The sequence below is a fragment of the Amblyomma maculatum genome, chromosome 9 (assembly GCF_055883805.1).
Source record: "Amblyomma maculatum isolate TAMU_Amacu chromosome 9, ASM5588380v1, whole genome shotgun sequence".
NCBI classification, from domain to species: domain Eukaryota; kingdom Metazoa; phylum Arthropoda; class Arachnida; order Ixodida; family Ixodidae; genus Amblyomma; species Amblyomma maculatum.
The window spans coordinates 63,173,813-63,189,965 of record NC_139352.1 but is presented as its reverse complement, the minus strand read 5'-3'; the positions used below and the strand labels follow the sequence as shown (position 1 = coordinate 63,189,965).

Below are 16,153 nucleotides of genomic sequence, written 5' to 3'. Positions count from 1 at the left end.
TTGAAGCAGCCAGCAGTCTTTAAAAAGAAAAATGAATACAAGCAAGAATGGGGGATCACACACGAGCTCACACCACAAGAACAGAACAACATAAAGGTAACAAAATGTGATAAGTAACTTAATACATTTTAAAGTCATTTCATGGGAGATTACGCACGCTAGTAGAGCTTATAATGAAATTGAGTGCGTGTTTGGCATAATTTGTTCTGGTTCGCAGAAGTGAGCATTTATCGGTGGATCGGATTTAGATATATTTTTCTTTTGACATTAATTTTGGGATATTGAGCAAAAAAAGTATGTATTAATGATGGCTAAACTTTGAGGGAATGTAATATGCGATACCCATTAAAACAAATGACTCGAATTACTCCATACTGTATAAACATTGCAGTAGACAGGGAACAATGCGAAACGCTAGAAAAAATGCTTGTATTTTCTTGACCCTCTGGCCGCAGCATTCTGTACATAAATAAGTAAAAAATTAAAAGCAGTACAGAATCTGAATTAAAGTATAATGCGAAAGCATGGATGCTGCTGTTGGTTGCTTCTAGTTGCTTAATTCACTTCTTGTTTACCCATGACGTCACATTAATTCACTTCTTGTTTACCCATTTTAGTTTTCAGTACTTTAAAATTGCGCACCGACGCTTTCATATTCCCTTTTTTGGCTTGACTTCAGGTTGCGTGACGTCATATTCTCGACGTCACCTTAACTGACTGATTTAACTTGTATTTGATACAGTAAAAAAGATGACCTGGCGCCGGCACAAGACGCGAGCACCACTTGTTCGAGACAGCGCCTACCTTGCAAGCGCCTACCTTGATCTAGCCTGCTCGCCTTACAATAAAGCTCGTTATAATCTTGGTGGAGGCGCCACATTCAAATGTGTCGCCAAGCCATTCGCTAATGAAACCATTTTCGCCTTTACTTTTGCATTTTCTGCCTCTAATTAATTACCTAATAACTTATAGGCCTAATTATTTTTTCGGACACATTACTTCACCCTCTATCGATTGACACCACTCATTAACCTCTACCACTTTTTAATTACTCACAACTGCTGCGGACACGGCCTGCGGACAGAAATATGTGAACATAACGAAGTAATGCTTTCTCATTAAATACGTGCGTGGTTAGGCAGGGTTATTGTACATACAGCTTGCGTACCGTGAACTATTCTGTCAAGCAGAAGAAGGTATGGAATTTTCGATTGGGATGGCTTGTTTATGGAGCTGGGAGACCGAATGCAGGAGGGCACTGCACAGAGGGTAGTAGATAGCGATCTTCAGAAGTGCGTTCAAGCAGAAACGCAACCTGTCTATACTTTGCAGCACTGGTTGTAAGACTCAACTGCCAAGGCAGTTTCTTGTTTGCGTTCGAACATGCACTACCCTGAGAATACCTAACGCCAAGCCTGGGCGCTTGACAACACCGCATGATAACGTGTTGTTCATCATGGGCACCGCTGTTTGCGTTAAAGAAAGAGTACACTTGGGTGCATCGGCCGGAATCGATATTTTTATTCTGCGATGGGTAAATTTTCGTTCAGGGCTACATGTGTAGTGTACTTTCTGGACGGAAACCGTTCACCGTTTCTTTCTAATTTTCTTTGTTTTGTCTTGAAACTAAACAACGCACGCAGCGTTAAATTTCGAAGCCCGTCGCGTCTATGGTAAAAATCACGCATTTCCTAAAAAAGAGCACGTGCGCAACAAACTCTTCGGCATGGCACTGCCGAACATGTCTGTCTCGACATCGTTCGGCGAATTAGCGCTTTGTGCTCTCCTAGCGTATGCCAGAAATGTGATACCACGTACACCAATGCGTCACCCTCAAAGACCGCTTCTGAGAGTTGGCAGCCTTATGACAGGATCGGAGCAATTAGGGGACGATAGCCACTCCAAGCTGTACTCTTCCCTCTTTCAGCCGCATTCTGATCACGTGCGCCTCACTTAACTATGGCAATGACAGCAGGAGGCGGGGATAATTAATGCATTTTTCCTCAGGCCTAGAAGATGCTAGCACTGCACGAAGCGAGGGCCGTCCTGGAAAAGCACGTGCAGCCGCGCCCTCCCTCTATTTTCGAGTTGCCTGCCGGCGAAAATTGTTGACGACGAGACTTCGCGCATGCGCACTAGTGCTACAAAAAAAAAAAAAAGGGTCAATTATTAAGTTGCGCATTCAAGCAGTCAGCGTCTAAATTTTATCATATATTTGTTTATTTTTCTGTTCAATGATCGCTTTCTTCTCCAGCTCGGGAAACCCCTGTATTCGAGTAAAATATCTTTATAGCCGTTATCGATCTCCGAAACTTACAATTTTATCGTTCCTGGTTTCATTAGAGGGCTTTAGAGTAGGGGGATCCTACCGCTTAGGGCACTAGCGGTTCGACAATGCGCATGCGCGGGGAGCTAGTGAATAGGTCAGGGGTCCGGTAACCACTCTGGGTTTGCGCACTCGAGCACCGCTATTAGCCTAATCCTCAAACCGATAGGGTCCCCCTATTCTGAATCTCCTAGTTGTCAGACTTACAGGTCGCATAAAGAAACGAGAAAATAAATTTGCAGTAAAAAAAAAGAAGCGAAATAACTATTAGTGCCTTTGTAGAGATGTTATCAGGCTAGCTACAATAACACCGAAGTTTTTGGCAATCCTAAATGATGCCCCTCTCCTTCAGCTTCATTCCAACCCTCGCTGACACAGGAGTTCGGCGTAGCTAGGATTTCTGGCTTTGCTCAGAATCGCTAAATCTTCTGCGGATTTGGTTTAAACATTGCGCTGTGAAGCCAGGTACAAATTGGAGCAACACTTTACCCCCAACTCATCACCACTTAGGTGGCAATTAGTTAACCCCTTGCCATCCACCCTTTCCATTTCTTCTCTTTCACACTTTTTCCTCACTCTCCTCTCCCCAAAATTCGACGAATTAGAGTACAAGATTTTCTTACCTCTACTTGGCCACCTAATTGGCAGGTGACATTTCAGGGAAGTGGGTTTGAAATATAAATAGCTATCCTTTAACTGCGGGCGTAGATTCGAAAAGCAAATTCTGTACAAGGCTTGCTTTTTTTTTTTGTCGCTATTTCGTGTCTTTCTACGCTCTTAAATCATGAATAAATGCGAAGTTGCCCAGATCGCCGTCCTATAATATTAATTAACTTTTTTTTCCACCTGCTCGACGCGGAAGCAGAAAAAATGCCTTCCTCCCCATGGCCCATCCAATGTCTCGATCCACGCGGGAAATTCGTTTTTAGCGTCATTCGCGCCAAGTCACGTAAATACATTTAGTGGCAACTGTTTCGGAAAGCATTCGACCCGTAGTGCGTTTGCCGATCTCAGTCCAAAGCCTCACCCAGAATTCCTATTCTACTCCAGGGGGCAAGAGCTGTTAGGAACCCGCTTAAATTTAATGTATATCTATCTACCTTGTCGAATTTCGGGGAGGAATTAAAATATGTTTGCTTACATTTCGCGCATTCAAAGTTATAGATCGAACCAATACACTTCCGAAGACCATGCTAGCACACCGGTCAAATTAGAAAATGACAAATTTCAGTGCCTTGATGAGGACTCTCGCTTGTTTTAATAGAAATTTCTTCCGTGATCGATGCTTCAATGTCACTTCTTTGACTTGTAACCATGTTCACAAACAAGCAGCCGAGCAGAAGGCTGGGCACCTTACATCTTAACGTAGATTACTGCTGCACTCCTTCCATTTACCTTCGAAATACGCAGCGCAATTTCAAAATAAGATACTTACTGTTTACGCATAGTTGAAGTAGAGCTCGTTTATAAAATTGATAAGCCCGCAGCTTTACCTGAAGGGGCAGACTGCTTTGGATAATCACTATGCCGCACAAATTTGTCCATGGCATGCTGCAAGCACATGTGCGTGTTCTTGGAAGAAAAAGAAAAAGCCCCTTGAAGGCATTAGCGAATATTTTCTGCAATATTAGATGAGTAGTAACAGGAGATGCAGTTAGAAGCCATCTGCCTAATCGTAAGATAACTGGCAATCACTCATAATAAACAGTTGCTGCTTTCTTTAAGATTGCCTCTTTAATAAAGCTTCGCGGTTGAGGGACACTGCAAGCTTTCCATTTGGGTGACGTCTAAATAAGTGCGGTTCGTAAAACAGCCTATGCGCTGGACTCGACAAAAAGCCGTGTTCAGTGTGTGTTATATACGTCCTTGGCATAGATGCACAAGACGTGTCGGCGTCTGTAATGTTCCCTATGAACGGTATGTAAGATACTTGAAGGAATGAATGGATCGGTACTTTATGACAAGTTTTTTTTTGTCTATGTGTCCTGATAACAAGGACTTGGGCGAGGCATAAATGCCAAAAACTATGTCGCAGAAGAAAGTAAGGTGCCCTCATGGATGTTGTATTTAAAGCATCCATCATGGGATAAATTTTCATTTTCACTGAATCTTTTTAGGGCTTCGTTCCTTTGTATCTTTTTCTCTCTTTGTAATCGAGTCTTCGTGTTTGTTTCTTTTTTCAGCCTCACTGCTGGAAGTGACATCGAAAATTAAGACAGCGCCGACCTGAAGCTCATCTATGATTGTGCGATGCCCTTGTGTAATGAAGCCGTAGCCAAGCTCGAATAAAACCTGTCTACTTTGATTCCCTCAATTACCCTCTCTCATCTTTTATATGTCCTTTCTGCATACCATGTCTCGTGGATGACTGCTTAATAAGCAGTGATATGAGTCTTCCGTTTTTTTTCCACAGCAAAATACAAACTTTAAAATTTTGGGAGATGCACGTGGCTGGCAGCATAATGTTAATTCATAGTGACAGGCCCTTATTACAAGAGCAGGTTTGATAACCGGTGCCGCCGGGTACCCACCGGTTTCCAATGGGTACGAGATTTCCCTCGGCCTGGTGCTCGGCTCTTCTGGGGTGAAATGCTTGGGAAAAGGGGCCATAGACCAAAAAAATTCTGGCTCAAAAAAAAAAAAGAAAAAGAAAAGGCCGCATAATGAGTTTTTGCTGCGCGAGGCGGACTTATTTTTGTCGGATGGCGGAACGGATCACTCTCCCATCAACTCAACTATTTGGCCACTATTAATCGGCTCACATCACATTGTTCTCCCTGATATTTGAACCTGTGGCGCTTCAGCTTACCCCGATGTTTGGAGGTCAAGTGGGTGATCTACTTTCCACAAAAAGCGAGCTGTACAATTGTACCCTTCCACCGCCTTTTAGTGAAAAGAAAACACATCGAAGAAGCCAACTGCAGCCTAATAAACCTGTGATATATTGCTACCACAATGCAAGTTTGCAGCTTAAACAGTCACAGCCGTTTGCATCAATCAGTGCCCATTGAGCAGAATATTTAATTGTGTTAAAACTACTGTCTACATGCTGCTATGGTTGGCACTCTCTCCGGTGATTATCCTTCTGTAGAAATAGTTTACTCATGTGCTACCATTCCTCAAGGTCATTCATCTACGCCAGCTAAAAAAAAAAAAAAAAAAGTACATCATATGCGCCATGCAGTTTCATCTGCTAGTGACGTCAGCCTCGCAATCATGTGGCCACCAGCTGCTCCGTGCGCTCCTCCTCCATATTGTCACTGGTTTAAAACAAAATTAATAACTAATTATGATTACAATGCTCCACTGAAATCTAACTGGTTAATGCTGTCAATTACACCCTCAGCGAAGTAGCAGAAAATTACAGAACAGTAAACGATTACTATTGCTTTACATTTCTTTTATTCTTTTTTAAATTTTGATTTTATTTGAATTATGGACAACAGACACTGACTGTAGTGAGTTTGGTGCATCATATCCTCAGTTGCTTTTGAGCCATAAAGCTCAACATAACTAATTACATTTTATTTTAATATTATTGACATACCACGAACTCGCTCTAACTGAAAGCAACAAGTCCGATATTATTAATATATATTATGCGTCACCAATATTCACCGATAGTTGTTTTCCAAAGTTGTCGTTGATGATTTCGCAACATTTCACCATGAAGATATCGGCACTACACCGAATGCTCTTTGTGTGTAGCGCTCAATGCGGGCGGTGTTGTACATCATGAACACGTGGCGTACCCGCTAGTTGCTCATTACTTGCACACCCGTTTCCATGTTTTTCTTTTTTTGGCGCTGGGAAAAGGCCCTGCAGGTATAACAGTTGAAACGCGGCAAAAGAATATCTTCCGGAGCTGTTTTCTTGAGAACATCAAGCGCAGACTGTTGTGTGGAACGTTGCATGTCCGGTTCAATGGGCTTTTTTCCAGTAGCGCACCTCTCTTGCGGCTGCGAGACGAAGTACGATTGACGAGACGGGTTACCGAGAATTTGTGCAGAAATTTGTTCCTATAGTAGTGGAGTGGGCTTACTTTGCAAAAAGCACTTGAGTGCAGGGCTAGTCTCACCTAGCCTGTGCGGGAGCGCGTGAGTCATCTGTGAACATACCTTGACACACTACACCCCCCCCCCCCCCCCCCCCCTGTTAAAGCCATGACAATAACAACAGGAAGCTGGGGGAGGCAGTACAATACCATACGCGTCCATTCAGAAGGCCTATAGAAGATGCTAGCTCGGCACAACATTCTTGTGCAACAGTTCGTCGTCAGGTTGAGGAAGCGAGGGACGTCGTTTCCTGGAAAAGCAAGTGCAGGAAGTCCTCCTCTCATTTTCGCATGGTATCCGGCGAAAATGGTGGCCGAGACGGGGTGATTCCAGAGAATATTGTAGAATTGAAGCGAAGTTAGTTAGGATAAAGTATATAATGTTTCGCATCCCATCTTCCGAGAAACTGTTCCCTGTGAGCAGTGGATGGAATAATAAAAGCAGCAAATCCCTTTGCGATTCTTTGTCCTCTGCACTCGAAATCACGAATACTTTTTCGACATTCAGGATGGCTTATTATCAGCGGCATCAAAGCTACAACCTGCCATCCGTTTACAAGAAAAGGCGGAAAATGGGTGAAAAGGAATCCTAACGCGATGCCTACAGATTATTTAAAGATTGCCTGGAATGGCTAAATTTGTAAAGGGATGTTGTAGGCATTTTGTTTTATTTTTGTTGTGACGACAGTGAGGATGAGATTATTACCTGGTGGATGATACTGTCAATGGAAGCACGTATTTCGTTGGGAGCTAGAAAGGCACGAACTTTGTAGTCAAAATTGCATTTGATAGTTTAACGCACGTTCCTGCGAATGCCCCGAAGGAGGGCCTTGGGGGGCAGCACCCCCTTCACGGCTTTTACGGATTTTCGCTTTTCTTAGAGCATATTACTGCTAATCGATTTTCATGTTTGCTTCAGTACTGACCTCCGCTGTTCAGACTTTATGTGATGCATTCTTTATGTGGCGTGGTGAATGCGTATCTCTTATCAAACGCCCATTAAATACGCCTGCCCAGGATGTTCTGGATTGGTGACAGTATCGTAGTTGACGATAATGGCTTGGTTGAACTTAGCTTAAACTCAATAAAAGTACGCCCCGTTTTCCTGAACCACATTTGCACCACAAAGGAAAGCGAGTTATTTTACAAAAGCCGACGGCATGTTCTCGCGAAAAGGGAACTGGAATGAATTCCAGAATCCTTGTAAATAAATTAATGGCGCCTAATCGGATTTAAGGAAACGCTTTCTGCTCCACCTTCATGGAATAACCGGGGGAGTAGCGATTGGATTTTTCTAGTTTTATTACTTTTGCAAGGAATAATTATTTTTGATGAATGTTTAACTCTCTTTTTTCAGGCAAATGAATGTCGCGATCCTATGTTGTTCATACGCGAGCTGCTCATATGCCAGTAATTAGGCCGCACACGATAGAACTTGACGCTTTGCTTGCAGAAGAAATTTATGTGATCCTTAAATGGATTGCATTGCTTTCCACACTCTGTCGATCAGACGCTGGGAGTCGCGTTGACTTCATTTTTGAGCAGCTATGGAACTTATCAATCAACACGGTAGCCAGGAAATGTTTCCCGTGAAGCCCATCCGCGATTTCATGTATGTGTCCTACATGCAGCTGATAGACCTACTTTGACTGGTTGACAGCTTTGGCTTCCTATTGTCAACTCACTCAGCACTAACTCGCACTGTTTAGTGCGAGTTAACGCTATGGAATACACAGCTTTCTTGACTAAAACCAAATATGAAAACTGAATTAGTCCTAATTTTATCGTCCGTATGGTTTCAACTGAAACGTCTAACTCTTTGCTATAAAGCGCATGATGTCAGTGAAAGCTAATAGTTGTTAGTCATATCGAAAGTTGATTTTGTCATGTTTCACAGACAATCAGTCGTTTGTAATAATTTTCAACTTGCTAGTTCCCTCCTTATTTGCAGTAAACAAAAATAACTTTTAGATAAAATTTATGCTGTACTAACCTGACTTTTAATTACAAAGCAGCAAAGTGTTATCGGATCGTTCTGCCAGTGGAATGCACTGCGCTTATGTGGCGCCCAACTAAGCAGCCAGCCGCCATTTTTGCAGTGCTCATAGCAGAGTAACAGGTCTGCTAATTACAATGCAGCAAAGTGTTATCGCATAGTACTGTTACAGGGATAAGGCTGAATGCCGGCGGCTGTTGAAGCGACAAAATAATGATATCAGAGCTTCCCGGCAATTTTTTTCTGCTAGTAAATATATTTGTACGTAAAGATATTGTAAAATTAGTTTTTTTTTTTATTTAAATAAGCAAAATAAAGAAACGAAAACTAAGTCAGATTTTGTTGTAATGGAAAGGTTATCCATATACATCACCTTACAAAACGTTGTGAACGAAGTGCTTGCAATACATTCTGGAAATCTTGAGTGCAAATCTGATGTCGAATCAAAAATGAGCCGGATCTTCTTAATGTAGCGGTCAAAGTGAGTCAAATCAGCTCCTGCAAGCCACTTTTTTCTCGTGTTAAGCCTCATAGGCCGGACTGTTTGGAGGATGGCTTTATTCTTTCACCAGTGCTGCTTTCTCATCGGTGCCAAAATAAGTAAAGATCGGACACAGGTCTATTCCAAATTGGACAGATACGCAGAAAAATAAGGTCCCGAACACAGCATCTGTCTTTTTCTTTCACCTTGTGTCTGTCTGCGGTATGGCTTTCCATTCCTTTATTTCACCTTTTCATTTCCTCTACCCCCACAATCATATTCTTTTTTGTCAGTAAACGTAACTTTAAAAAAATTAGTTGTGATTTAACTCTGGTTAACCCTCGTTGAATTGCGATAGCAACGATGGAAGCTTTTTTTTGCCTGCTACATTATTCCCCTATCACGGCCTATCAGTGTAAGGTGGTACATTATTGGGGACACTTAAGCTCATCCTTTAGGAGTATGACGCGAGAGCGTAAGTTACCAGCCTCCTCCTCCTCATCCTTTTTCTTCTTCTTCTTCTCTTCCCCCTCTTTGGCTGTTCAATGTCAAGCGTGGCGTCCGCCGGGGATACGCGATGGCTCGAAACCTGGCATAGTATTGCTATCGCAATAAAACTTTCTTTGCTGCCCTATTCTTGGCTGATTCCCCTGTGTGGGTAGGGGCTATACGTTATTTGGTCAACAACAACAACAACTATCTGCGCTGCTATTACCGGCCTCAATGGATCCCCAACTAGCCCAACTAGCAAAGCTCATAAGCCTCCCTCAGAACTCTTGCCTGATCCCTCTAAAAAAGTTGGGACAAGCTAAGGCCCAGCGATGACCCTGACATTCAGTTCAAGGCCGTCGAATGGGCCGGCGTTGCCAAAAGTCTCCACGGCCTGCGGCACGCTAGCTGACTTCCCCTATTCCTCCCACTTATTGTGAATAAAGTTTTATCAGCCTCAGCCAACTAGCCCAACAAGAATCTACTAAACAAGGCTATAATCATAGGATAATTATTCCCGCCGCGGAGGACGCAATAATGTAACTCACAGCGGAAGTCAATTCGCGACATTGCAGTGGTTTTCTCAATACATTATTGCACGCTAAATAGAACAGGCGGATAGGAGACTAAAAATAGAACTAGCTGTTTTGTTTTACTTCATGTAGAGGTTGACCATTTTACTACTGCCTGTAAATGTAGAAGGTACCGTGAAGTAGTTATAGTTCCTGTACATTCTTTCTGGTTTACTTTGACGCTGCCGAAAAGTGAACGATAAAATAAGGCTGTCGCATCAACGCAAGAACAGAAGTTTCCTATTAGAGCCAGGTTACTTCAGTTGAAGCATAGGAGGCCATTGATTGCGCACCGGTAATTTTCTATTACTCTTAATCTTTGTTAACGGCATGATTATCTTAGTTATATTTTTCATAAGCAGAGTTTAAAATCAACACCGAATTAAGCCTTCCGAACAAATCTGGGCTAAACAGGAGAGAGAGAGTTTCACGTTGAGGAGAGTCAAATCCAATATTTACGTGTTGATATTGCCTCATGTATTTGCATAGGTTTTCATTAAATATATGTGTTCAGTTGCTTTAACTAATACATGAAACATGTTAATTAGTTTCTAATATATTGCTTCGGTTTCTGCCTGCAAGAAATGTTCCCGTTTTCCTCAGTTTGCGTTTAGGTGGCTTTGGCTCATTTTGAGAACGAAAAATCTTTTTGTAGCTCAATTAATCCTTCAGCGACTGCATCGGTGAACCCTCTTTATCTCGGTTCGCGGCTGAGGGTGACTTTTGCGATGCAACTGTCTGTTGATTTTCTTGCAAAACGGTCTTTTCGTGTGTTACACACGCCCGTCCGTGCATGTGTCTTGCTTTGCTGGCTTTTTCATCTATTCATTCCTTTGCTTTCTTCTTTCATGGCTATTCGCTTTGATTTAATTTTCTTGCACCCTTCAGCCTGTTAAGCTGTTTCCTTCCGTTAATAAAGTCAGTTGATAGCGCATGTGAGTGTGTGCCGCTTCTCTTGTCCTTGTCTTTGTTTGCGCCTAAAAAACCACACATCAAGATGAAACACCAACTCGCCTAACAGGAAGTTTTAATGAAGTCATTCCTATATTCTTAATGTTCTCAGTTCGCTGCACAAATCACATTATACCTGCAGACTTACTCCCCTTCCTTCCGCGTTCCTTGGAATCTTTCATGAGTAGAGCAAAAAACAGAAAAAGGAAGAATACAATATTAACAAAAAAACAACTAAAATACTGATATCACGTAAGGCGACTCAGTTGCATAAATACATTTTAATGATGAATGATCATATTACCAGTGGCATCGATTTAACAAGAAGGAAAGCGACGTTCTAATTTGATGAGGAGATCAAGCTCAATTTCTCCACTTGGAGACGTTTTCAAGCTTTTTGAAGTGACATCCACCAGGCAACGCAGGCGCAAGTCAGGAGCGTAGGCAGAGACGGGCATGTACTCTCGACCTGGTACCTTCGCCTTTTCGGAGACCCACTCTGTCAAGTCCGGCGAACTCAGGTCTTCAGGGCCCAGCGGTCGTATTTCAGGCAACTTCCATCGCGCAGGTTGAGTGGACATAGCGTATATCGAAACGAAACTGGCGTTTCTTAGAACTACGCACCTGATGCATACTCCAGTGTCTTCTCCCGAAACGAAAAGATTGTGCCAAACAACCTGGATGTCATCGTTCGTATAGTGCCACGGTTTGTACAGTAGAGTAAACACGACAAGTTCTGTAACGTTGTTTTTGCCATTCCAAAGCATTTCTTCTGCACTGGAGCAAGTGACAGGTTTGGCGAGCAGGGGAGACGGGACCCTCTGGCTGAGTAGAACAGGAGGCTGTCGGGCCTGCGTGGATGAACCGCCAGCATCTCTTCCTTCGCCTTGCGCTATGTTGCTAAATCCTCTGCTCATGGCAACTTTTACTTCTTCCAGCACTGACAGAAGGGTTTCGAGGGATTGAGACGTTGAAGTTCCAGGCTGCGGAGAGGCTGATCTTTTTTGCTCCCTTGCGTCGTGCCTCCTGGTCTGTTGGCCGCCAACCCCTGGATCGTCTCCTAGAAGCCTGATGTCAAGGTGGCCTATTGCCTCGGCGAGGTCGTTCACGCGCCCTTGTATGGACGTCAGCATGTCGTGGCACCCGCAGACTGCTGCGTCGAGTGCCGCCGTTGTTGTTGGGCGAACAGGTGCAGCGTCCTTGCTGGCCACAGGGAGCGCTGCGACGCCTCCGCATCCAGCACCGTAGTGCCTAGGCATGTCCTTGACCAGCACAGAGGCCTGGCATCGAGGACACGATGTGGCATGAAAGGAGCAGTTCTTCTCGAAATGATCCAGCAGTTCTCCGGCAGGACCCACGTAGTCACATCCATGCTGGGCGTTCCAACAGCCCACCTGTACAGAAAAGAAAACAAATAAGCCTCTGCACGTGTCGCTAATTTATTACGGTTGGTTTTTCGGTGTTATATAAACGAAGGAGAAGTATTCTAGTCTTTGTGAGCCTGAGAATGCTTGCTGCAGCTGATATTGTCTAGCAGTGCTTTTTCATAAGTAAAAGATAGAAATCTTTTATTCAAATGTGCTACTTGTCCCTTCTCTCTTCCTTTTTTTAAACCGCACTACAAGGTTGCCAACCAAAACACCTTTCTGGTTAACAGCCCTTCCTTTCCTCCTCCTCTCTATCTGTCAGAAAAAAAGGAGAGTGCTGCAAAGACTGCTGTTGTCGGTAATTAGTCTTATGCACGCGATTCACTAGCACTGTTAGGTTTTCTGAATGGTAAACAAAATGTTCCTTGAAAAATAAGCCACAAACTGCTCACAACATGAACATCTTCAACAGCAAAGTATTTATTATATTTATTGTCCGGTTTGAAGAACTTGCAAGAAATCTGAAGTATATGCTTACAAATCCTATGCTTTGAGCGCAGGAGGGCAGCAGAAAAAATTGGAATAACCGTGGCCATAACTAACCCTGTCTCAGCGCTGTAACAAACTATACTCGGCGACAACGTATCTTAACATCGAGGATATAATACGGAGCCGAAGCGTCCGTGTCGTTCAGTCAAACCGTTCTTTCTCATGGTGCGTTGGTTACTCACGTGGTACCTTCAGGTGGTTGCTGGGACAGGTGCAGATATCCACGAAAGCTTTTTTCAACTAGATGGGCCTATAGGAAACTTGTTGAAATCAAAAAAACCCTTTTTTCTTGTTATTAGTGTCAAAAATTGTACATAATGTGGAAAAGAAATTACAGGACTCGGCTTAGGTCTACTTGAGAGCGGAAATGACGAAAACCACTTTACATGACTTTTCATTAACTGCTTCGTCATTGTCATCGCTGCTAAAATCATCATCCCTATCGCTATTATCATTAGTGTCACCATCACCTAAATGTACCCTCATTATTATTGCTACTATCATCATTATAATTGACAGCTAAGTGCACCGTCACTGTCATTGCTGCTGTTATTATCATCAACTGCATCGTAATTCTCATAGTTACTATTATCCTTACGCTGAACAAGGAGAATTTTGGTGTTCCTTACGAGCCCGACATCTCGATACTTCTGTGTGATTCCCTGAATTTTGACACTTGCTATGGTGGGAAATGGGCTTTAGTGGGCTTACATTATGCAGCCCGGCGGTTTGAGGCATGACCTGTTTCAGTTTCTGCTCCTCAAACGTTTTCTCGTGCAATAGGCAGAAACAAGTTCTTACGAGCCCGGCGTCGATTAGTGGTGTGCGCATTCAACCGTGGTCCGGAGGGATAGTGGTTCGGTTTCCGGTGGAAAGGTTTTTTTTTTGTTTTGTTTTTTTTTTTGTTTTTTTTTTCAAGTGCCACTGAAAGGGACGTTTTTTGGGCCATAATTTACGCTCACATGTTTTGTGTATGCCAGGCATGAGGCAAGAAAGGCTTTCACCTTATAATATGGCTAAATAAAATTTACATTGACAATCACTGTTTGGGAGAAAATATTGCCACAAATTTCGCGCTCCAGCCATCCCTTGCGACAGCGACGCCATTCCTCCATGGGTTGCATCAACATCTGCCCTTATTTGCCGTGAAAGGTATACGGAAACGCTTTTGAATACTGCGTGAATCATCGTCTCTTCCCGTTATACTTTCGACGCCCCACCTTCAACACGGCGAGATAGCAAAAATATCACACCCTTTTCTTGATTCTCCCACTTATTTACTGCAGGAGTATATGACCATAGGTACCGTCCTCAACGAAGTGGGCTCACCAGTAACTTAGCAAACTGGTCGTTTGAAGCGCAGCTGAAGAAGCAGGGTAAGTCAGGATACGAATAGCAATTCTCCTGTTCAGTTCTGTTGTCTCTTGTCATCAACTCTGAGTGATAAATGTAGTATCCATCCACATGAAACTCGCAGTTATAGCTTAACCTAATGGTGACTGCACACTGTTCTCGCTGATAACTTCAGGGCCGGATAACTGGTACTGAAAATGCTCTAGGCCACCCATGGCGGGATAACTTTACAATGTTCGCTACAGTACCTGCAGCCTTTCCATGTGCTTTTGGGGAAATGATATCCAGGAGACATCTGCGTCGGCCTCGAAAGGCAGCTTGTCCAAGGGACAGATGGAACGGTCGCCGTCCGCGCATCCGCCGAGGCACGACTGGCACAGAAAGTGAGTGCACGGCAGCACGGCTATGCTGCGAGGCACGACACCGCACAGGCGGCACACCCGGGTGGCTTGCAAGCGTTGCTTGAAGCTGATGGGTCGCCAGTCGACACCGCCGAAGAAGCCGCTAAGTCTGTACGTCGTGTCCGGCATGCTGAAGCGTCCCAACCCTGCTAGGCGTAGGCCTTCGAAGCTCGCTGCAGCCTGCTCTTCGTGATAGTCTTATCTACGTGGGCCGAGGACGTCACGCTATGCAAGAAGAAAAAAGGAGGGAGAGCTGGAGCCGTCAATGTAATATAGGCCGTTCTATCTTTTGTAAGTTCCGGTTTCCTAACACTTCTGTACTCGACCTGGGCCTTCGTTGATAGGGTTGCTACTGATAAGCATGTGATAAAGTTCCTGGAGTGTTGCTTCATCATATCAAAACGCCATTTTCTCAGAAACTCTAAAAGGCGGTGATGAGGCACACCTGTATTATCGCATTAAGGGCTTCTGTTTCCAAAAGGTATTCATTATCTGCACAAAATTCATCTTTGCGTATGCTAAATACAGGAATAAGTGAATATGCATGGACTCATAGATACGAATCATTTGTGCAGTATTATCAGCTTTCATCGTGTTTCACGAAATCTGAAAAACCCCACTGTCTGTGCGCTTTTTAGAGAGTGCAACGCGTAAAGCTTCTCTCGGCAGTGAGGGGGAGTGGTGGGTAGAGATAGCTTCACTGTACGTGCAGTGAAACTTCGCTTTGCCAAAAAATTTAATTTTGAGATCCCCTAAATGAGATATTCTTTTTGTCTTTCAGAAAATATGTTACACATGAGTATTCGCGATTTCAAAAATACCTGGTAGCGGATGCACTTTGACGTGGTATCGTCGTTTCGCATTACTTTCAAAATTCCCCTAATCGGGGTTTTTTTTTTTAATCATAAACTCATGTTTTGGTTTTACTTTTAAATTAACCTTGTTTATAGTACATTTTTCAGCCCTTAAGGCTCTTTTAGAGTAGTTAAACCCATATACTGCGACCTTGCAGTTCCCGCACATGCTTTCACTCTGTCTTCATGGCAGGACCCTGCGAATCTTGAACAACCTCTGTGTTTTGAACATAAATATTAAAAAAAGTTATTTAGAGCTAACATATGTTAAGCGAAACAGGAAAAAAAGGGCAATATACAATTATGACAGTCGAAAAGATTATAGCTCCAGAAATTTCTGAATAGTGCAACAGTTTTCATATAGTTTTTTCGCGGTTCCATAAAAAAGCAACGTTTTTTAGGTTTGCCTACCTTTTTCTCAGGATGTATAAGGTGTCAGCAAATAAAATTTTGCACCGATATGAAGTAATGGCATATGCAGAACTGGAACTATAGAATCAATAGCCTAGGCGCATTTGTGTTCTTCGTATAAAAATCATTTATATGTGGTAATTTTATTGGACCAACAAAAATAAGTAAATGTGACAAAACTATAACTAGTGTTTTTTTTTTTTTTTTTTTTTGATGCGCCAAATTTTAGATCCACTGTTGTAAAGTCTATGTTAGCACAAAATTTCAACACTCTGCAGATCGTAGATTTCATTTCATTTATTAACCTTAAAGACCCCTTTCGGGGTATTACATAAGGGGTGGGATAGAT

General features: G+C 43.1%; 1 protein-coding gene across 1 annotated transcript; it reads right to left on the bottom strand.

The window, feature by feature from the left end:
* Positions 1-11,131: 11,131 nt before the first annotated feature.
* LOC146179202 (uncharacterized) lies at positions 11,132-14,797 on the bottom strand. Its single transcript, XM_084578888.1, has 2 exons — positions 14,387-14,797; positions 11,132-12,263 (listed from the first exon to the last, which is right to left on the bottom strand). Exons 1-2 carry the CDS (start codon positions 14,666-14,668, stop codon positions 11,187-11,189), a joined length of 1,359 nt encoding a protein of 452 aa, XP_084435014.1. The 5' UTR covers positions 14,669-14,797; the 3' UTR covers positions 11,132-11,186.
* Positions 14,798-16,153: the final 1,356 nt, after the last annotated feature.